This window comes from Hyaena hyaena, unplaced genomic scaffold (genome assembly GCF_003009895.1).
Source record: "Hyaena hyaena isolate Hyena2069 unplaced genomic scaffold, ASM300989v1 scaffold_222, whole genome shotgun sequence".
NCBI lineage: Eukaryota > Metazoa > Chordata > Mammalia > Carnivora > Hyaenidae > Hyaena > Hyaena hyaena.
Genome location: NW_024080855.1, coordinates 1,793,505 through 1,817,147, shown reverse-complemented (window position 1 = coordinate 1,817,147; position 23,643 = coordinate 1,793,505). Strand labels below are relative to the sequence as shown.

Sequence of the window (23,643 nt, the reverse complement as noted above, 5' to 3'; positions counted from 1 at the left end):
CTCTCTCTCCCAAAGATAAATATTAAAAAAAAATTTTTTAACTTCTACTTTGAAAATGTAAAGTTAATATAGGATATGTTTACAAGCTAACTGGAAAGCAAGTCAAATACACATAAAAAAGCAGAGAACAATCCAAAGTGATTCAATATTTTTCAGTGTAATATGATGTTAAATATGAGGTTCATATTATCCCAGAATTCTGGCAGATATCCCAAAGGCTGAGAGCACTGGTTGTCAGAACATCTATCCAGGACATGCTATACGATTATACAATTTCACAGTTATGAAATCTATTTTGTGGCACCTAGTTAATGTTCCAACTCAGGAATTAAAAGAGACAAGGAGATCAATCTCTAGACCTGAAAGATTCTAGAGAGAACAGCATACAGAATTCTTTGTAAAGAATTGTCAGAGTTCCACAGACACATGGCATGAGGAGTAGGTGGTACTTCTCGTGGCACTTTGAAGATATGAGTCACCCACCTGTGGCATGTATTGTTGCTGGAGGAAAGCATGCTGTTGGGCCCACTGTCATCCTATTGCAGGCAATCTCTTTTCTCTCTGGAAGTTTGTACTGTTTTCCTTTTTACTCTTGACGTTCCAATGTTTCACTGGGACATGACTTGGTACAGGCTTATTTTGATTTTTCTTGTTTCATATTTGGGTACACTTTCAACCTGAATAAAGATTATAAAGATTTTTGGCTCTTAGTTCTGGAAAACTCTCAGTCATCTGTTTTAATATCATTTTCTAATATTCTCATTTTTATCATGTTCTGGATTTTCTATTAAGTATACAACGGACTAGCTCAATATATCCTCATGGCTTTTGATAGCTCTTTTATATTTTTACTTTTCGTCTCTCTGTTACATTTTGGTCTCAGTACTGTCTCCTAATCCACTACCTCAAAAATGTCTAAAATGTCCTTTCCTATCATTACCATACCTACTCTCCAAACTATTTCTCCCCCATGTTCTTTATTTCAGTGATGGGCATTACCATCTGTCAGAAATTCTGATTCCTTCTTCTCCCAGGCTTACCTTCTACTAATCATCTGTACTATTATCAGAATGAATTTAAAAGAATACAAGTCTGATCATATTAATCCTATACGTAAGACAGATCAGTGGTATCCCATTGACCTTCAGAAACATAGATTTGAGGTCATTCAGGGCATGGTCTCTGCCCACCTCTTAGGTCTCATATTTTTGCCATTTCCCCCTCATCCCCCACCTTCCAGTTCTTCATTCATTCAACATGTATTTTTATTTATTGAGTGCCTGTAATGTGTTAATTACTGTGCTGGGCCTTCAGGATACTTCAGTAAACAAAACAGTCCCCCAAACCTGTCTTCATGGAACTTAGTAAAAAATAAATAAGTAGTAAACAAAGTAAGGAAAGTATACAGTTATGTCAGAGGTAATAAATGCAGTGGGAAAAAATAAAGTAAGAAAGAAGAATGCTGGATGTGGAAGAATGAATAATGGAATATTAAATACAATGACCAGGGAAGGCATTACTGAGATGATGACATTTGAGTGAAAACTTGAGAGAGTTGAGGGAGAAGGCAATGAAAACGTTAGAAGAAAGATCACTGAAGAAGAACAGCAAATGCAAAGGTGTCAAATGGGAAAATGCCTTCTTTGAGAAACAGCAAAATCAATATGGTTGAGCAACTGGCGAAAGCAAGCAATAAAAGACAAAATCAGGGAAACCAAGTTTGGTTTTTTGGGGGGCTTATTATAGGCCACTCTAGGCATTTGGCTTTCACTCTGAGGTAAGACACCATTGGAGGGTGTTGAGTAGAACAATTACATGATCTAATTTATATTTTAGAAGGATCACTCTGTGGCTGTGGAGAGCAGAATTCTGAGGGACATGGAAGTAAGAAGACCAGTTAGAAGGCTACTGCAAAAATCTGGGCTTGATATTTTTGTACTAGGATGGTACCTGTAGAGGTGATGGGAGATAGTCAAATTTATACGTTTTGAAGAACTTGACCAATAGGTTAGGCTAATTGCCATTCTAGACCCTCGAGATGGTTTGACCACAAGGTTGGATGAAGGTCAGAAAAGAAAAAAGGTGGCAAAGATAAGCCAAAGTTTTTTGACTTGAGCAACTTAACCTAGATGGAGAATGTGGCAGGAAGAACAGGTTCTGTAGGTAAGATCAGAAGATCAGTTTGGGAGTCTGAAGGCTTAGATATCTAGTAAACTTCCTTGTGGAGATGTCAAGTGACTCAATATTATGAGTCTGGAGTCCAGAGCAAAGGTCTTGGCCAAGATACATATTTGAGAGTGATTAATGTCTAAGTAGTATTTAAAGCCATGAAAATGGATGAGGTCAGCTAGTGAAAGAGTGTTGACAGAAGAGAGAAGAGACAAACAATGAATCTTGAACTACTCTAAGAGATTGGGGAAATTAAGAGGAACTGGCAGAGGAACTAAAGAGCAACCATATGGAATGTGCCATAAGGAACCAGGAAAACCAGGAGAGTATAGCATCTTAGAAGAGACAGAAGAAAATGTTTCAAAGGTGAGGGAGCAATCACCCTGTCAAATCTGTTTGAAGACTGAGAATTGGCCAGGATGACATGGATGACAAGGTCATTGGTGATCTTGATAAGTACGTGTTCAATGAAGTGGTTGGGAGAAATAGTCTTATTATTGAAGGTTGAAGAGAGAACTGGACCACTGAATACAGGCGACTCTTTTAAGGAGATTTATAAAGGGCAAAAAAGAAACAGGACAAAACTGGAAGATAATAGCATAAGGAATAGCTTTGTTGTTTTTGTTTGTAATGTAAACATTTTCTAATGCTGCTGTAATAAATTACCACAAATCTAGTGGTTTAAAACAACATAACTTAGTTATGTTACACTTCTGAAGATTAAAAGTGCAACTTGGATCTCACCAGGCCAAAATTAAGGTGTCAGTAAGACTGTATTCCTTTCTAAGGGCTCTAAGGAAGAATCCATTTTTGTTTTGTTTAGTTTTTGTTTGTTTTTTTTGTTTTTTGCTTTTCCAGCTATGAGGTCACTCACATTCCTTGGAGCATAGCTCCTTTCTTCCATCTTAAAAGCCAGCAACATTGCATGTCTCTGACCATTCTTCCAGAGTCACAACTCCCCCTGAATTTCATATTCTGCCTCGCTCTTCCACTTTTAAGGCCCCTTGTGGTTATGCTGGGCCCACAGGGATAACACAGGAAAATCTCCCTATTTTAAGGTCATCTGCAACCTTAATTGACCTTTGCCATGTAACCTAACATATTCACAGGTTTTGGGTATTAGAATGTGAACATCTTCCAGGAGCCATGATTCTGTCTGCCACATACAGGATGCATTACTGCATACCTGTTGAAAGGAATAATCCAACAGGGAGAAGGAGAGACCAAAGTTGTGATACAGGAGAGGGAAGAATCACTGGAGTGACTTGGGTTAGCAAATAGAGGAATTGGTTTTCCATAGAAGCAAGGAAGTTACCTCTCTATTTAACAGAAGAAAAGGGAGAAGACAACATATGGGGACAGATGCTAGCCAGTGGGTAGATGTGGTGGTGAGAGCTTGTGGAAGTCCGTTTTGCCCAGTGACTTAAAAGGTCATCAACTGAGAGCAAGGATGGGAGAAAAAGTGCTGGAGGTGTAAGGAGACAAATTTTAAATTGATATCTAAGAGAGCAGGAGCATCAAGATAACAAGGGCCCACTTGAGGTCTTTGGTCATATTTAAACTATGACTATTCAGGAGTGCCTGGCTGGCTTAGTCAGCTGAGTGTCTGACTCTTGGTTTCAGCTCAGGTCAATATCCTAGGGTTGTGGGATCCAGCCCCTTGTCAGGCTGAGCACTGAGTGTGGAACTTGCTTAAGATTCTCTCTCTCTCTCTCTCTCTCTTTCTCTCTCTCCCCCTTTCCCCCACTTGCTCTCTCTCTAATAAATAAAATGAAAAAAAAAATCAAACTGTGACCATTCAGCTTGTTTCCTCCAGATGTGTAGACAAAGCATTAGTATATTAGTTAGTTGGGGTAGGATAACTGCTTTACAAACTCCAAATTTCAGTGCCTTAACACAGCCAAAGTTGATTTCTTTCTAAGAAATCTACATGGAATAAGAATTGGCTGAAGTAAGCCTAAGCCATAATTTTGTTTTCATTATTGGTTTTATTTGGGAGTATTTAAAAAAGTATATACCTCACAAGATTAATTCAGCAAATGTGATTTGGTCACCACATTCATTAACAAATCATTATTAGTATCAATTATGTTAAGCTATATATTTCAAAAGAGCTTCTGATCTAAGGAATATTTGCCTTTTCATCAATGGAGGCACAATTCTTTAATTTTTGCGAGGAACAGGTAAATTATTTTCTAGTTAATTCTCCTTTCATCTTTTGGTTTGCCTTATTCATATTCTCTTTCCTCTCTTCTTTTTTTTTAATTTTTAATGTTTTTATTTATTTCTGAGAGAGAGAGAGAGCGCTTGAGCAGGGGAGGGTCAGAAAGAGAGGGAGACACAGAATCCAAAACAGGTTCCAGGCTCTGAGCTAGCTGTCAGCACAGAGCCCGACACGGGGCTCAAACCCACAAACCCTGAGATCATGACCTGAGCCGAAGTAGGACGCTTAACCAACTGAGCCACACAGGCGCCCCTCTCTTTTCTCTCTTCTTGAATTTTGTTTAGTATTTTAAGTTTTCTAAGCATTTGTCTTTTTTTCAAATGTTTTTTGTTTTATTTATTTTTGAGAGAGAGTGAGCAAATGGGGAAGGGGCAGAGAGAGAGGGAGACAGAGGATCTGAAGTATGCTCCACACTGACAGCACAGAGCCTGATGTGGGGCTTGAACCCACAAACTGTGAGATCATGACCTGAGTTGAAGTCAGATGCCTAATCAACTGAGCCACCCAGGCATCCTTCAAATGTATTAGTATGGAAATAATAACTCCCCCCAAATATTCTTAATTCCACATTATTTCTTTTATCTTGTATACCATTCCTGAATTTAAAAATAATTGTAATTTTTCTAAAACAATTTTATATACAGAACTTTCTACATCCTTTTAATACACTTATTTATAGTTTTGGAGCTTTGAAACTAATTTCCAAACAGATTAATTTAACCGCCTTAACTTTATTTAAAAGAAAGGAGCTCCTCCTACTGTTTTCCCAGATTAATGTTAATTTGTTACATGCTAGTTTGTGTAGAAAGAATTAGAATTCCATTTATGTAGGCACAACCAGAATGAAAGCCATGTCTCTCACCATTCGAAAGTTTCTTATATGTAATATAAACTGTAAGTGATCACTAGTAAATTACTGGCTTTGTCAGTAAATACCAAAGGTTAATTCAGCCATACTTCCTGTTGTTTCGATAAGGAGTTTCCCTTCTTGAACCAAAAAGGAGAGCACAGAATTATAAAATAAAATGTAGGCTTTGGGTCAGGCCATTTACCAGCTATGTGCATTTGAGCAAATAACCAGTTACCAAATACTTACGGGCACCCACGGATAACTAGGCACTATCTTAGGAGTTAGGACTACATGAATAAGGAATATTGGCCCCTGTCCTCCTTCCTCTCCTACGTGTAGGCAAGCAGAGACATGAGTTATAACCCTAGTTCTTTTATTACCTTTTGGGTAATGTGGGCAAGTCATCAAAATATTTGAGCCTTATTTCCTAATCTGTGAAATGGAGGTAATAATACCTACCTCACAGAGGTGTTGTAAGAACTAAATGATAGGGGTGCCTGGGTGGCTCAGTCAGTTAAGCATCTGACTTTAGCTCAGGTTATGATTTCAAATTCGAGAGTTCAAGTCCTGCACCAGGCTCCGTGCTGACAGCTCAGAGCCTGGAGCCTGCTTTGGATTCTGTTTCTCCCTCTCTCTCTGCCCCTCCCCTGTTCAAGCTCTCTCTCTCGCTCTCAAAAATAAATAAACAGTAAAAAATTTTTAAAAACCTGAATGATTAAAATGCTTAGATAAAATACCTAGCACATAATATATATGTACTAACATGAGTTCCTTTCTCTCTTTAGATTTTTCTAGTCTCACAAAAAAGCCTTACCTTGAAACAAGACTAATAGTGTCCTTTTAATAATTATAGTAACCCATAAGAATCAAATACTATATACCCTGAGCTCTTGAAACATTAATGGAAGGTTTTCTCAACATTGACTCTACTGACGTTCTGGGCCAAACAATGCTCTGTTGTAGGGGGCTATCCTGTGCATTGTGGAACATTTAGCAGTATTCCTGGCTTCTATGCACAAGATGCCAGTAGCAGCTCCCTGGCAGTAAAAATGAAAATGTCTTCAGTTATTTAAATATTCCTTTGGGGAAAAAAGTCACCCATGGTTAAGAACCTCTGCATTAGTGTATTATAAGCTCACACGTAGTAGGTCTTGAGGAGTATTTTTTAAAGTTAAATGGCATAAAACAGACACATAAAAAGATGCTTCTCATCAACAGGGAAATACCAATCAAACCAAAGTGAGATACCACCTCACAGTCAGAATGGCTAAAATTAACAACTCAGGAAACAACAGATGTTAGCGAGGATGTAGAGAGAAAGGAATGCTTTTGCACTGCTAGTGGGAATGAAAAGTGGTACAGCCACTCTGGAAAACAGTATGAAGATTCCTCAAAAAATTAAAACTACACTACAACGTAGCGATTGCACTATTAGGAATTTATCCAAAGGATACAAAAATGCTGATTCAGGGGTGCCTGGGTGGCTTAGTCGGTTAAGCGTCCGACTTTCACTTAAGTCATGATCTCACAGTTTGTGGGTTCGAGCCACGCGTCGGGCTCTGTGCTGACTGCCAGCTCAGAGCCTGGAGCCTATTTCAGAGTCTGTATCTGCCTCTCTCTCTGACCCTCCCCTGCTCATGCTGTCTCTCTCTCTCCCTCCTAGAAATAAATAAAAATATTTTTTAAAAAATGCTGATTCAAAGGGGGCACATGCATCCCAATGTTTATAGCAGTGCTATAAACAATAGCCAAACTATGGAAAGAGTCCAAAAGTCCATCATCAGACAAATGGATTAAGAAGATGTGACTGGGGTGCCTGGGTGGCTCAGTTTGTTAAGTGTATGACTTTGGCCCAGGTCATGATCTCAGAGCTTTGAGTTTGAGCCCCAGGTCAGGCTCTGTGCTGACAGCTCAGAGCCTGGAGCCTGCATCAGATCCTGTGTCCCTCTCTTGCTCTGCCCCTTCCCCATTCATGTTCATTCTCTCTCTAAGAATAAATAAAACTTAAAAAAAAAAAAAAAGATGTGGCATATATATACAATGGAATACTACTCAGTAATTAAAAAGAATTAAATCTTGCCATATGCAACAATGTGGATGGAACTGGAGAGTATTATGCTAAGAAATATGTCAGTCAGAAAAGGACAGATATTATGTGATTTCACTCATCTGTGGAATTTGAGAGACTCAACAGATGAACATAAGGGAAGGGAACGAAAAATGAGACAAAAACAGAAGGGGAACCAAACCATAGGAGACTCTTAAATACAGAGAACAAACTGGGGGTTGCTGGAGGGAGATGGGAGGGAGGGCTGGTCAAACAGGTAATGGGCATTAAGGAGTGCGCTTCTGGGGATGAGCACTGGGTGTCACATGTAACAGATGAGTCTTTGGGTTCTACACTGTATGTTAACTAACTTGAAAATAAATTAATAAAAGAAAAGTAAAGAAGTCAGAATGGGAAAAAAGATAAATGGCATAATATTGAAATAGAATAGAAATCTTAGAAACATCATAAGTACTCAAGTATTATTTAGTGATATAGATTTCATACAGTAAGTTTCAATTTAAAGTTTGAAAGCCACTGTTCTATACATAACAAGACCTTTCACATAAACTATCTCATTTAATCAGGAAACTCTGTCAAGTGGACAGGAAGATGTTATCACCATTTTACAAATCAGAAAATTGGGGCTGAGATCAGCTGAGTGACTTGCCCTTAGTGTTACTCAGTAGGCTAAAGAAAGGATATGAAGCAGAACCCAAGTCTCTAAACTTAAGGTAAAAAGATTGTTACCTGAGAGCAAAAATCTCTTGCATGGTTCAGAAGAATAGAGACATCATAGAGTCAGAGGTCTTTGGCAGTGGGTTCAATCATTAAACTAAGTATCAATACAAAAATGAACTATCGGGACCTCATAAAAATAAAAAGCTTCTGCACAGCAAAGGAAACAATCAGCAAAACTAAAAAGGCAACCGATGGAATGGGAGAAGATATTTGCAAATGACATATCAGATAAAGGGTTAGTATCCAAAATCTATAAAGAACTTATCAAACTCAATCCCCAAAAAACAAATAATCCAGTGAAGAAGTAGGCAAATGACATGAATAGTCTTCTACTCCCAAGAAGACCTCCAGATGGCCAACCAACACATGAAACAGTGTCACTCATCATCAGGGAAATACAAATTAAGACCACTATGAGACATCACCTCACACCAGTCAGAATGGCTAATATTAACAACTCAGGTAACAACATCCTCAGATGTTGGCAAGGATGCAGAGAAAGAGGATCTCTGTCGCACTGCTGGTGGGAATGCAAACTGGTGCGGCCACTCTGGGAAACAGTATGGAGGTTCCTCAAAAAATTAAAAATACAACTACCCTATGAGCCAGCAATGGCACTACTAGGTAGTTATCCAAGGGATACAAGAGAGCTTTTGCAAAGGGGCACATGCACCCCAATGTTTATAGCAGCGCTATCAACAATAGCCAAATATAGAAAGGGCCCAAATGTCCATTGTTGGATGAATGGATAAAAAAGATGTGGTATATATATAATGGAGTATTACTTGGCAATCAAAAAAGAATGAAATCTTGCCATTTGTAACTATGTGGATGGAACTAGAGGGTATCATGCTAAGTGAAATTAGTCAGTCAGAGAAAGACAAATATCGTATGATTTCATTCATATGAGTAACTTAAGATACAAAACAGATGAACATAAAGGAAGGGAAGAAAAATAATATAAAAACAGGGAGGGGGACAAAGCATGAGACTCTTAAATATAGAGAACAAACAGAGGGTTGCTGGAGTGGTTGTGGGAGGGGGGATGGGCTAAAGGGGTAGGGGACATTAAAGAAGACAGTTGTTGGGATGAGGACTGGCTTTGATACACAGGGAATGAACACTAGAATCTACTCCTGACATCACTGTTGCACTATATGCTAACTAACTAGGATATAAATTTTTAAATTAATTAATTAATTGATAAAAAAGAAAGAGCTATTATAAAAACAAACCAAAAAAACCCCCAACTAAGTATCAGTATATTAGATAGAAGTGTGAAAAAAATTTTATCAAGATTTTTATTTTTCCACACTGGCTTGCTAACCTTTGTATACCCAGAGTTACTTGTGGAATAAATAAATGAATGAATGAACACTGACCACACAATTCCTGTTCATCTCCTATCAGCCAGATCCTCTGATCACCTTCAATTATGCATGCTCCTCCATTTGCCTGGAACCTCTCCTCTTTTTTCCCACTGACCTTTTTTTAAAAACTTCTAATTTAAAAAAAAAATTGTTTTATTTCTGAGAGACAGAGACAGCGTGAGCAGGGGAGGGTCAGAGAGAGAGGGAGATACAGAATCTGAAGCAGCTCCAGGCTCTGAGCTAGCTGTCAGCACAGAGCCCGACACGGGGCTCGAACCCAAGAGCTGTGAGATCATGACCCGAGCCGAAGTCAGACGCCCAACCGACTGAGCCACCCAAGTACCCCAAAAACTTCTAATTTTTATTTTTAACTCCTTTTTTTATGAGGAAGCTCTGTGGCCGGTGTGGGGCTTGAACTCACAACCCCAGATCAAGAGTTGCATGCTCTACAGGCTGAGCCAGTCAGGTGCCCTTCCCCACTGACTTTTAGAATCAGCTCTTTAATAGTCCTCTCGGGGCCACCTTCCACAAGTCCCCAGACAGGTTTATTTCCTCCTCTGTGTTCCTTATATGGGCCTTATCTAATTGTACTGTAATGATCTGTTTTACAACTGTTCCCTCATACTCCTTGCGCCTTTGCAATCCTTTCTACTCCCTCTCCCCCAATCCCAGAGATAGCAACTATATTGTATTTCAAAAAGCATAAACCACAATAACCACCACATTGCTTGTAAATGAAGTGGCTGTGTAATACCTGTTGACTGATAAAGTGGAAAGAAAAGGCAAACAACGCAATTATCTGACACTAGAGAAACAAGAACCCTGCTGCTTCCCTTTGAGCTGAGAAGACTAAACTATTTCATTGTGGGTTAAAGTTTTTTTTCTGAAGACATGGACGGTAGTTGGAAGGCTCCACGCCTCTGCCTCGGTGGTGGCAGGCCACCACTCAGTGGAGGTGTGAGTGCACTGCAGGGTGCTGGCACTGCTGGCCAAGTCAGACTCCAGACCAAACCGCAGTCCCCCACCTCTAAGCCATCTGGACCTGGCCCTGTCACTGAATAAGTCTTAGGCCCTAAGCTGTCTAGCTCTGCATCCCCCAGTGTTAAGTTACTTAGGACACCAGTGAAATAGATGGCTTCACAAGACTTGCTCTAAAAAGATTGTGAATCACTAGGTTGGAGATAAGGCACCCAGTATTTTGTATCTTTCACCAGCATCCCAGTGATTCTTACAATCAAGGCCGTTAGGAAACTAATCATCTTTGTGTCACTCACATTATAGAATTAGGGCAGTTATTTACTCTTCAGTGATTTTACTTCCATGTTAACCTTGGAATATGCTATAGGTTAATAGATAAAATGTTCCTGAGGTTGAAGTTGTAGTTTATTAACATTTAGAATACATTATTCTGCAGCGTTTACCTTCTTTTTAGCAGGGTGATTCAAGTGAGAGGCAAAAACCATAGCCACCCCCAACGTCAGAACTGTTCTGGCCACGTGAGCCAAACTAGGCATCGAACCCCAGTGCTGGGATGATTCTGAGTATCATCGGATCCAACTCACTCCTTCTGTAGCAGAGCCCAGAGAACGGAGGTGACCACCCTGTCTTCCTCACCAGACTTTGGATGGAAAAGACAGAACTGGGGCTGGCCTTCCTTTAACAAGATGCACTCTTAGAAGCTGTCCGAGAAAAGGAGAGCTGAGAAAACACAGGCTGGGCTTTTTACTCCTATTTTCACGAAACCGCAAGTCCGCTTCATAGTGAGAGATACGGGCAACATTTAGTCAGCTCTTGCTGGTCGCCTGTCTTCCCTCCTAGTCAGGTCCCGTCTCTCCTTGTTAACCCGGACTCTGGTGGGAAAAAGAACAGCAAACGGTTTTGAAGAGGGAGGAAGTCTTCATCTTTCGTGACCTCATGACATCCGCCTGGGCCGAAAAGGTAGCGGCCGCTTGGCTGAGGACCCTGGGGACTTCAGAAAGTTTGCTCCAGTGTAGAAGGGGTGGGACCCTTCGAAACACAGCACAGGGCCCACAGATAAACCCTCCTACTCAGAAGCCTCACAGAGCGAGACGCGCGCCCTGAGGGAGTCGCGCGCGCAAGCGCACGACTGCCCGGCAGCCGGGGCCGGGCGCCCGGAGTCGCCCGAGCGCGGGTCACGTGGGCCGCGCAGCCCTCTGCGCTATGTCCCTACAAGGACTTGGACACACGGGGCCCCGCCCCTAGCCGTGGCCTGGAATGTGCGGGGAGGCAAACTTACAGGGCAGGCTCACCCATTTGCCAACAGGAAAGGGGGGGAAAAGCCTACATTTTAAGAGGCGGTATAAAAAGATGGAAACTCAGTCGAACCATTACACGAACGAACCATGACACATTCTTCTATGTTCTAAGTCGCCCAGTTTATTCTCCTTCCTGTGCACTCGTTCAAAATTGCGCCCTTCTAACACACTGGCAACTCCCCCCCACCCATCGTCTTTCTATTAAGTCAGGCCCATTCTGTCGGCCGACCATGGTGACTGGGTTTCCTTCCGGTTTGCTACGCAGAGGCCGGAAGTGTCAGAAGGGGGGTCTGGGTGTAGAAGAGTGTCGGTAGCGGCAGCGAGGGCAGCGAAGGGGTTACTGGAGTGCTGGGATTCTTGCGGCTGTGCAGGGTGAGTGGTGCTCGTGATAAGGCGCGCGAGGCCCATCGCGGGGGCCCACCTCCATGGGGCGGCTGGGAGGGCAGCGGCGGCCACCGGCTCCGGGAATGCACCTGGGCCGATGTACTAGCGGGTTCCTGGTTTCGAGCCCAACGGCCAGCTCCGGGATCGGAGGCCACGCCCGGAAGTCGCCGAGGCGCGGACTTTGTCCCTTTGCCCAAACTCGGATCTCGGGAAGTGTGGCTGGCGCCGCGATCTTGGTCGACAGCCGGGCCTGCGAAACCCGAGCCCAGCGACGCTGACTCCTGAACTATGTTTAGTTTCTAACGTAAACTTGCCCGATTCAAGAGAGTTTGCGCAAAAACCGAAGCCCAGTGTCCCCCCGTGCTGCAGCTGTTGTTGCAGCTGTGTGGCCACGTTTAGTAGGAATAACCAACTCAAATTAGCAGCTTCCTCAGCCCAGCATCCGCTTTTGTAATTAGAACTTTTTTTTTTAAGTGATACTTTGCAAAGAGAGGTTGAGGGTGTAGATTGCCGCTTGAGAAAACTCCAAACTACAATACCATGTTCCTTTTGGGTGGAGACCTCGGCTTATGTCAGTTTGCCAAAGTGTTTCCTTTTAAAGTAGTTGAGTTGATATATGAAAGTATGTATCAGTTCGTAAACTTTGGAACAAATAAAAATGCGTTCAGTTGAGATTTTAACGTAAGTGAAAAATGTTTATATCTGAAGGCGAAGAAAGTGAGGATTTTTTAAAACCACTGTTTGTTTCATGTTCTGGAAGGCTTTTGATAAAATTTACCAAGAAAAGCTTTCCGTTTTCAGGAGTGAGACTTTACTGGCAAGTGAACCTTGATAAGTAATTGCTTTTGTAAAGTGCGACGAACTTTTTGGGTGTGGCTGTCTAAGAAATCTAACCCTACCTTTAACCGGAAGTTTGCATAGGAATTGAAAACTCTGTTCATTTGGAACAGAAGCACCAACCTGAAAATATATTGCTAAAAACCTACGGTTGGCACAAAAGCAATCAAATATACTTAGCTTGAGGGGAAAGTACATTGATAAATGAGATAGGAAATTTGGTCTGGATTTGGAAAGTAGATACTACCACACTAGGAAAGTGTTTTCAAAGATGGGCGTTTTTCTTTCAAGAATATATCATACTTCCTATGATACTATCATTTGGAGTACCAGTTCTGTAGAAAAAACATCTCTAGATTATTTTATATCTATTACCACTTTATAAATGCTAGACTCTAGAATTCTAACAAGAGTAATAAAGTATAATATTAATATGGATTAATATTTTATAAATGAAATCATAGTATTTCGAGAATCTGAAAAAATCTTTCAATTGCCCTTGGTGTGATGAAAAAAAGCTTCTTTGAAGACATTTACTCTTCTTCTACCACTTAATCTAGTCTAATATTTTCCTTACATGATTTGTATCCCTTATGTTGTCATAACCCTGAATTGAGTTTCTTCATATTTGATCATGCTAAACACACACACACACACACACACACATACATACACACACACAAATTCATTGCTACAACACTTAACATTCCCTAATTTAAAACAAGGTTATACTCCTTTAGATCTGTAAACTGAATATTGTTGACCACCATTGACTATGTTTCATTTTCTAGTGCATGTGAAATCCTTTCATATTTCATAGAGACCTGCTCTGCAAGTTTCCCTGCTTTAAAGTTTCATACAACAAATATGCCTTCACATGAAAGATCTTTCATTAAATGCTCCAAAAATAGACTCCAGGCACTAACTTTGATGGGTGAGAATCCCATAACTTGAAAATCTCAGATGCTTACATTTTCCCATCCTAAATAAAGAATATTTACATTGATACATGAAATATTTTCATTGTTTTTTACCCTAGCTTATAAATTTCTATGAGAGTTGTGCATTTGCTAAAGACTTGTTACATAAAGAGTTACAGTCTCACTTGTTTGGGAAAAGTCAAAGTAGATAACATGCTAGAATCATAGCAAGGAGAACAGTGACAATATCATAAGTGATCTGCTCTTTGCAATCATAACACTGTGTCTCATATGGCACCCTCTTCATCAGTGTTTATTCCACCCACACTTTTAGTTTGGTAAGAAAAACTAAACCACACTTTCCTTATTTTAAAGATTTTATTTTCTTTTTCTAAGTAATTTCCACACCCGACATGGAACTTGAGCTCACAACCCCAAGATCAAGAGTTGCACAGTCCACCGACTGAGCCAGCCATGTGCCCGTACACTTTCCGTATTTTAGAACAAATACTGTGAAGCTGAACTCCCTATTGCTGAAAGGCTCCTAGTTTCTTGTGGGAGATAAACTCCTAGACAAGAGCATAACCTCCTTGAAAAAGGCCCAGGTAGTAACTTTCTAACATTATACTACCACTTTTTGGTAGAATTAACTATTTTAATTTTTTAGAATTAAAACTACCATCTGAGAGGTACCTGGGTGGCTCAGTCGGTTGAGCGTCCAACTTCAGCTCAGGTCATGATCTAATGGTTCGTGGGTTCGGGCCCCGCATCAGGCTCTGTGCTGACAGCTAGCTCAGAGCCTGGAGCCTGCTTCGGATTCTGTGTCTCCTCTCTCTGCCCCTCCCCCATTCATGCTCTGTCTCAATAATATATAAATGTAAAAAAAAAAATTTTTTAAACCCACCATCTGAATCTCTTAATTTTAAGGATGTCTCCTAGCTTCTAAATGGTACAAGATTTTTCAGAGTCTTCCCCCACCACTTCAATCTTTTAGAAACAAAGATCTTTCTCAACTCACGGTATTTAACAATCATGTACCACCTTTGAGTTATTTTTCATTATTGTCACACATTGTTTTAACTTGAGAGTTCTACTTCAGGAATTAAAACTATGACTCGTTTCATAAATTTAACCAATTATTTCATTTCCTTTTTTTAAAATGTATATTTATTTTTGAGAGCAAGAGCGTAAGCTGGGTAGGGGCAGAGAGAGCGAGGAACAGAGGATCCAAAGCGTGCTTTGCGCTGACGGCAGCCACCCCAACGTGGGTCTCAAACTCACAAACCGTGAAATCATGACCTGAGCCGAAATTGGATGCTCAACTCACTGACCCATCCAGGAGCCCCTCATTTCATTTCTTTATAGTTGCTTCCGCAATTATATTTTCACCTTTTGAAGATAGGACACTTGCCTTACATTTCTTAAGTAGTTTTCAACACTAGTGATATTTGATGCACATTGGTGTAATTCATTGATCATGTTAAAGATTGATGATTAAGTATTGATTGAGCTAAAGAAGAGTTTTATGGAAGACCACTGACAGTGCTGACCAAAGGGGGGAAAAAAAACCTTTATAACTTTTGCAAACTGTTTTTACAATGAATACAAATTAAGGAATGCACGATTAAAAGAAACACTAATGAGAAATGCTTTAAAATTCAAATATATATATATAATATATACATATTATATATATAACTTTATGTAAAGGTAACCTAGAGGACTCCCATCAAATTTAGTATTGACTTTTTATAGATTAAAAAAATGTGTCAACCGTTTGACCTAGAATTCTCGTCAGTTTCTTTGTTCTTAAAATAACCGACATTCCTGCCTCATGAGGGGAAGACAGTGTTATCAAACAAAACCAATGATTTTTAAAGACATGCTTTGGTTTGCAAAGACATAGCAAAGAGAGGTGGACTGGTAAATATGTGCCACTCATTGGTCTCAGTCACTCACCCCAAGTCCTTGAGTACAGTTAAAAGATGGTAGAATAATATACACTATAACTCTTTCTAGTTTTTAAAAGTACATTTAGAGGGGCGCCTGGGTGGCTTAGTCGGTTAAGCGTCCGACTTTCGCTTGGGTCATGATCTCGCAGTTCATGGGTTCGAGCCCCACGTCGGGCTCTGTGCTGACTGCCAGTGCTCTGCCTGTTTCAGAGTCTGTGATTCCCTCTCTCTCTGACCCTCCCCTGCTCACGCTGTCTCTCTCTCCTAGAAATAAATAAAAACATTAAAAAATACATTAAAAAAACATTAAAAATTTAAAAAAAAATAAAAATAAAAGTACATTTAGAATAGGGGAAATATTAGATAATGGTATTTACTGTCCCAAAGGGTGATACAGAATGAAAATAGGCACTCATGAATGGTGCTGATAAATTTTGAAAGGCAGCCTTACAAATTGTGATTAAAGGAAACTTTAAAGGAAATTAGGGAGAAGTGGGTATCATAGCTTCTGGGTCACGTAGAGTATATCTTACCAACAGCACATTCCAGTGTATCGCTGAGGGCTATATTGGATGGACTGGAATTTGTGACTCTCCTTTGTGGAATTTCCTGCTAAAATCTGAGAACAGATTTAGCTTTAAAACAAAAATCTGAGGCAGAGCTTTTCTAATTATTTCTATAATTGAATTTAGTCTGAGTGATGTGGTATACTCGGGAAGAATGTAGGAAACAACTTTTTAAACTCATGGGAAGCATTGTGTTCTAAGGTCACTTTGCGGGGAGATCTAGGTAGTACTTCATTCTTTGCAGGCCACAGATTTATTTTTAGAGCAAGGGCATAGTGTTTTGCTACATCATAGCTAAATGTTGTTTTCAGAACGTAAGCTTTAAAATTGTTATCCTGGTCAGAGAGTGAAATCAGTAGTGCCTATTTTAGGCCTGCTTGGAAGAATATAACTCAATACAGTGACCTAGTCTCACTGGTTACAGGTTTTGCAGACTACCATCGCCACCTCAGCTCTGAAGGATGGTACGGTAAAATTTTGTTACCTGAGGACTATGCCAAACAAATTTTTATAGTCTTTTAAAGATTGAGTGTTGAAAAGGAAATTGCCTTTTCATTTCAGTTGTTATTAGGCATTCTTTTTATTTTTAACTTGAATTTTACAGGGATAAATTTAGATTATTAGAGAGTAAAGGTAGTTTCCTTAGCTCTTAAAATATTTTCTAAAACAAAAACAAAATTGGCTTTAAAAACTGTTATGCTAGGACTTTTGTCTAGAGAATTTAGTCACACCTCAAGTGATTTAGCTTGGCTCTGTGAAAGAAATTGGTTTTGATAGAGTGGAAATATCTGTAAAAGTTATAGGTGAATTAATAGTTTTTTATACTTTCCAGTTAGCTTTTCAACAAATATTTTTTGTGAACTACTTTGATTCCAGAAGTGAGGGTGCAAAACAATTGTTAGTCGTAAGTGGAAGAATGCCATTTGACAATGGAAATTAAGAGATGAAGACCTATGAATTAGTCTTCCTTCCTACTTTCTGTCTACCTTAGAATGGGACAGCTAGTTTAGGGTAGGGCTGTGGGAGACACCTGTTGAAGATGAACTAGTATTCCCCAATACCACCATAGCGCTGAAGTATAGAACCAGTACTGTTTCCCCAGGGTACTTACATATTTTTCGTTTCCTGTTTTCTATATTATCAAACCAGTAGATTTAGTTGTCACCTCTTACCTGGCTACACTGCAGCACAGGGGACATGCAATCTTGTTGATATGCTCTGAGCTTTGAATTTATGTGGGGCATAGTTTGGAATTTGAAGTTACTGATGGACTGTTCATTAGATATTACGACTACTAACGATGAGAGAACTCAAAGCATGAGTCTGGTTTTTCTCTTTGTAGTTCAGTTCTGTAAGTAATAGAATTGGTTAATTGAGACAGATTTTTGCTAAGTGATACTGTCCTAATGAGTAGTTTTTAGGCACATCACTAAGTAGCTCAGACATGTCAGGCAGTTTGATGCAGTTTACTTTTTATTAATCTTTGTGTTTTTTTATTTCCCTTCCTCATTAGGATTTAACTGCCACCATGTCGAGCAAAAGGGCAAAGACCAAGACCACCAAGAAGCGCCCCCAGCGCGCAACATCCAATGTGTTTGCCATGTTTGACCAGTCACAGATTCAGGAATTCAAAGAAGCTTTCAACATGATTGATCAGAACAGAGATGGTTTCATTGACAAGGAAGATTTGCATGATATGCTTGCTTCCTTGGGTAATGATCAACTTTAATATTATAGATAGAATTTCCATAATGCCTGTGAAGCCAGTCTAATGATGTTGTAGTTTACTAAGATTCAAAGTCTGGAACAGTGTTTCCCAAAGTGTTTGCTTTGGCCCTTGGACCACCTGCAAATTTCTGGCCAGGCCTCAGGATTGGACTGGGCGCCAGTTGTGTGTGTGTGTGTGTGTGTGTGTGTGTGTGTGTGTGTGTGTTGCAAATATGGATACTGATTATGAGAGCAATGTTATTTCTCCTGTCATCCCAAAAGAATACTATACTATCTCTAGACTCTTATTATAGGCCTTATTCACTGAGAAGACTTTTTCCCAAACAGTTTTGCTATTATGAATACATAGAAAACTATATAAATGAAAATCTTTCTTGTCAAAATATTTACTGTGATGACTATTTGGTGCATTTTGTGATGTAATTAAAATTATGACCCTCTTTTTTATTCAGGGAAAAATCCAACTGATGAGTATCTGGATGCCATGATGAATGAGGCTCCAGGGCCCATAAATTTCACCATGTTTCTCACCATGTTTGGTGAGAAGTTAAATGGCACAGATCCGGAAGATGTCATCCGAAACGCTTTTGCTTGCTTTGATGAAGAAGCAACTGGTAAGTCTGAGGTAACCTTTAATTACTAAGTGATTTAATTTTTAGTTGCGGTAACTAAAACAAACAATAACTTGAAATATGATGACATAATACCCTCAGGTTTATTCCATACCTGTTTTTTGGACAGGCTTTTCCTGTGGCATGTTAATCACTCATTTTACAGCCTCTGCCCTTAAATATTTAATTTACAATTTAATAGGTGTATTTTGGAACTTCTCTAGGAACCTTACGTTATACTTTTACTAGAATAACTCCATAATGGTTAAGCTGTTAGTAATTGTGTTGAGTAACTTTTACCAGGCAATCTTGGATAAAGTATAAATTGCTATAGGCCATGATACCAGTACAGTCCTGTATTTGTTTAGCAGGTACCTCTCAGCTCTGAGATCATTTAAATCTGATGTCTAACATTTTGCTCTAGAATCAGACTCCCTGGTTTTATATACCTATTCTGTATGGCAGCTATGTGATTGCAGGCAAGTGACTTAACTTTTTCTAAGCCTCAATTTTCTTATCTATAAAATGGGCACTAATATAACCTACCTCATAGTGTTTTTTGATGATTAAGTGAGGAAATGAGATAATTTATACAAAGTGCTTATTAGCACACTGTTGGTATAGACTTAAACTCTCAAAAAACCTCAAAATTAACTACATAAAGGCTTGGTCTTTTGGCAAAAGTGCATATAAGAGAAACATAAGGGTGTAACTCACATGGCAAGTGTTTTGAGAAGGAAGGCACACCCTTTATTTACGTATTAGTTGGACTGTTTTATTAAATAGTCCCGGCATAGTCTGTTGTTGGAAGCATGGTCTCCGCATAGTAATGGCCCCATTGGGCCTCTGCAGGTGCACCATCGTCCTGTCCTCCTGTCTCATCTTCCTAACCTCCTTCCAAGCTCTTCTATGCCTGTTGTCCTAACTTACCTCTACCATTGCTCCCTCTCTGTCTTCCTTACCACATCACCGTCTCCCTCTTAACACTGAAATTCTTTTTCTTATTTTTAAATTTTTTTAATGTTTATTTTTGAAGGAGAGAGAGTAGAAGGTGAGTAGGAGACACAGAACCTGAAGCAGGCTCCAGGTTCTGAGCTGTCAGCACAGAGCCTAAACTCACCAGCCGTGACATGATCTGAGCTGAAATCGGACACCTAACCTAAGCCATCCAGGTGCCCCTTAAAACTGGAATTCTTAACAGTTATACCTGGAAGGAATGGGGTATGGGAAGGGGAAGGCAGAGGAAACTTACTTTTTTCTTCTAAAGGCACTTCTCCTATTGCTTGAGCTTTTTACTCTGAACAGTTGTTATTTTTTTTAATGGAAGGGAATAAAGCTTAAAAGAATTAAAGATCTTATCCAGGGGCGCCTGGGTGGCTCAGTCCATTAAGCACCTGACTTCAGCTCAGGTCATGATCTCGCCATTCCTGAGTTTAAGCCCCGGACTCTGCTGACAGCTCAGAGCCTGCAGGCTGCTTCAGATTCTGCACCTCCCCCTTTCTCTGCCCCTCCTCTGCTCATGCTCTGACTCTCTCAAAATATCTTATCCATTCTTCAGATTCCTCTCAATAGTCACATTCTTTATAAAGCCTTACCTGTGTTTTTATATAATATTTTTTCCTGGTTCCAAGAAAACTTAAAGCCGGTCCTTTCTTTCCACATCGAAAGTATTTTATTCTCTTTCCTGGCCTTCTGTTTTAGTTGTATACTTACTCCCAGTCATCACAAAATCTCTCCCCATACCCAGAGCCGTGGCTGTCTTCAACAGCATTATATTTCCATCTTTGTAACCCCTTCTAGCACCGGCCACAGCTCCTTGCACATCCTTGATGATAGGTTTATATGATAGTTGAATGCCTTGGCTGGGAATGAGGATTTATTTCTACAAGCTGAAAGTCTAACATTTAAAGAACTTTTTTAAAAGTAGAATTTAATGAGCAAAAACCTCGTAAGTCTAGAGTTGCTTTTGTGAACTGACCTTATAGTTTAAACTCATTTTATAGGAAATATATCATCAGGTGTTTTAACTTAATTTCACAAAAAAGAATATTCACATTTTTTTTTTTACTTTATGAGTTTCAGAATCTCTTGGTCATTTATCAGCTTTGTACATTAGTGGCTCTGAATCATGATGTGAATTACTCGGAGAACCTTTTAAAAATATCAATGCCATGGGGTACCTGCTTGGCTTAGTTGGGAAAGCATGCCACTCTTGATCTCAGGGTTGTAAATTTGGGCCCCATGTTGGGTGGGTGTAGAGGTTACTTTAAAAAAATCTTAAAAAAAAAAGAAACAAACAAAAAACCTGACCTCAGGTTCAGTATTCTTTCCACTGAAGCACTTTATTGATATTTATGATATGGTATTAATTTTAGTGTTAATTGCTATAGAATAAGTTGTGACCAGGGGTGCCTGGCTGATTCCTTTTGGTAGACCATGTGACTTTTGATATCTTGGGGTTGTGCGTTCAAGCCCCACACTGACCATAGGACTTATTTAAAAAAAAAAAAAAAAAAAAAAGACTAAGCGTGACCATTCATGGTACTTTAAGGAACCATGACACTTAGATTCCTTAATCAAATTTTACTGCTCTTGTTTAGGCATAGGTTCGGCCCTATTCTGAAGACTCGTGCAGGGCAGATGATAGAACAGAGCAGGATGATAGAGCTAGGCAGCTGGGCATGGTCTAGGCACCTGTCTGCCGAAGCTGGCTTAAGCATGTGGAGATCCCATATTTCATATATTTGCAAGTTTATAGTTCTTACTATAAAGAGCGATATGCTTGGTCAAGTGTAGATGTTCCTTGTAATCAGTCCTCAGAGTAGTACATATTCTGATCCCCAGTTCTTTATTCTTTAGGCACCATCCAGGAAGACTACCTGAGGGAGCTGCTGACAACGATGGGAGACCGGTTTACGGATGAGGAGGTGGACGAGCTGTACAGAGAAGCGCCTATCGACAAAAAGGGGAATTTCAATTACATTGAGTTCACGTGCATCCTTAAACATGGAGCAAAAGACAAAGATGACTGAAAAGAACTTCAAATTCCAGCCAAATGTTCCTTGTTGCCACTTTGGGTATTTCTGAGAGGTTCTCTTAGAGTCTATTGCATGCCCTTAGCTTTGCAGCTTTTGCCTTTCTTGTTGTATTTATTCTCAGCCATTTGGGGCACATGCATCTCTATATTCAGACTGGAAATGGTACTTTTTGATTTTCAGAATAGAAAATAGGGCAATTTAACTTACCAGCCCCTCCCCCCCAATAACTGCAGTCTACACAGAGTCAGTATATTTTTTCAGAGAAAGTTATTCACTCAATTTTTTCTGAACCGTAATTAAACTTTATGATAAAAAACTTGCTTGTTTAAAACTTCTTATTTACTGAAATCGCCTTTTGTTAGTTGCTTCTTCCAAAAAAAAGGTAGATGAGGCTAAGCCTATAAAATGATATGGTTGTTAGACCTCTCCCTTACTCAGTCTAGTTTCTCTAACAGTCCTGTATCTATTATTTATTCCTTCCCCTCCCAAGGAAATCCAGTTTAAACTCCCTTAATTGGGTTTCTTGCACTTTGTCTTTTAGTTTTAAAAATACTTTTCTCTGGAATTTGCAGAGACTTGCTAGCTTTAGTAGCTTTAAATCTTTAAGTTTTACATATCTGTCAACACCCCTCTATACCTGTTCTAAGCTTTTGTGTATTACATCACATTGTTTAAAATTAGACCAGGCCACTGAGTATAATTTTAATTTGTCCTAATTTTTTAAACTATTTTAGCTCCAAAGGTTTTATGGAATGCTTCTTACCAAAAAGATTTTTTTGTACTAAATTTCAAAATGTTGGAAATACAATCCAGTATTTTTTATTGTATGTAGTTTCTCTTTAATACAACAGTCCCTATTGAAATACCATGTTTGTTTAGACAGAGATTCACCATGAGTTCATGTATGAATTTTGGACATTCCTGACCTGCCCACAATCAAAACAGCTGAAGCCACATGCCTGGGAAAGTGAGATCATTATTTCAATCCTAAAAATAACTTGTGCTTTCTGCAGAAATGCAGGACTATTTCAGAGTTAATCAGAAAGTGGTAGAGTTTCATTTGCTTCAGGCTTCAAAACTCTAATTTTCAAATACTCATGAGTTTTAAAAAGACTTTGAAATGTTGGGGGGAAAAGTTGGTTAAAGAGTTGACAGCCTACAAAGATGAGTAATTGACAATTACTCTAATAATTTTGTGTTTTATGCTACTATTAATAAGATGTTACCTCATTCAATAAACAATTACTGAATGCCTTCAAGGCAGCAGACCTTTGTACTCAACAGGATAGGTGAGTGAGATCCTTTAATCTGGTGCAGCCAGCTTTATAGAATAGAAGTAGAAAGTCTAGGAGCAAGACTGCTTCTTGCCCCCTTCAAGGTTAAAATCTTCACCCTACTATAACTTTTTGCCCTTTATGTGTTTCAGAATTTCATGCAGTGAGTTAAGCAAAATAGTTTTTCTTTCTTTTTTTTTTTTTAATGTTTTTTATTTATTTATTTCTGAGAGAGTGTATGTGTGAGCAGGGGAGGGTCAGAGAGAGACGGAGACACAGAATCTGAGACAGGCTCCAGGCTCTGAGCTAGCTATCAGCACAGAGCCCGATGCGGGGCTTGAACCCATGAACCAGGAGATCATGACCTGAGCGGAAGTCAGACGCTTAACCGACTGAGCCACCCAGGCACCCTGCAAAATACTTTTTCTAGGCTCATAGTCTTGATGCTAAAATGCTGTTTGTTGAATTGAATTTCCATTTCAACTGAAAAAAAAGGTCACTTCTGCTTTTAATAAATTTCCAAATAACATTCTTTCCACTACAGAAACAAAGTGATCTCATCTACTAAAATAAGCTCTTACGGTATCTGCATTTTCATTTCAAATAACTTATCAAAGAGTCAGCTTCCATTAGGAACAGTGAATGGTCTCCCTTGA

General features: G+C 39.5%; 2 protein-coding genes across 2 annotated transcripts in view; one reads left to right on the top strand and one right to left on the bottom strand.

Annotated features, from left to right (window-relative positions):
• The window catches only part of MYOM1 (myomesin 1), a 168,414-nt gene extending 156,917 nt beyond the window's left edge, over nt 1-11,497 (bottom strand). The window contains exons 1-2 of the mRNA XM_039243209.1: nt 10,823-11,497; nt 484-677 (exon numbers count right to left, since the gene is read on the bottom strand). The gene's annotated coding sequence lies outside the window, so the exon portion shown is untranslated. The remainder of the gene's footprint in view (nt 1-483; nt 678-10,822) is intronic.
• Nucleotides 11,498-11,930: 433 nt separating this feature from the next.
• On the top strand, nt 11,931-22,032 carry LOC120239085 (myosin regulatory light polypeptide 9-like). The gene is made up of 4 exons (XM_039243196.1): nt 11,931-12,049; nt 17,850-18,048; nt 18,517-18,678; nt 21,535-22,032. The coding sequence occupies exons 2-4, from the start codon at nt 17,865-17,867 to the stop codon at nt 21,705-21,707; spliced, it is 519 nt and encodes a 172-aa protein (XP_039099127.1). The 5' UTR covers nt 11,931-12,049; nt 17,850-17,864; the 3' UTR covers nt 21,708-22,032.
• The last annotated feature ends 1,611 nt before the right edge of the window (nt 22,033-23,643 follow it).

Excerpts from the sequence above, each read along its gene's own strand:
- LOC120239085 (XM_039243196.1), top strand. The coding sequence starts at position 17,865 with ATGTCGAGCAAAAGGGCAAAGACCAAGACCACCAAGAAGCGCCCCCAG. Across the intron at positions 18,049-18,516 it reads TGATATGCTTGCTTCCTTGG|GGAAAAATCCAACTGATGAG; the intron begins GTAATGATCAAC and ends TTTTTTATTCAG. Across the intron at positions 18,679-21,534 it reads CTTTGATGAAGAAGCAACTG|GCACCATCCAGGAAGACTAC; the intron begins GTAAGTCTGAGG and ends TTTATTCTTTAG.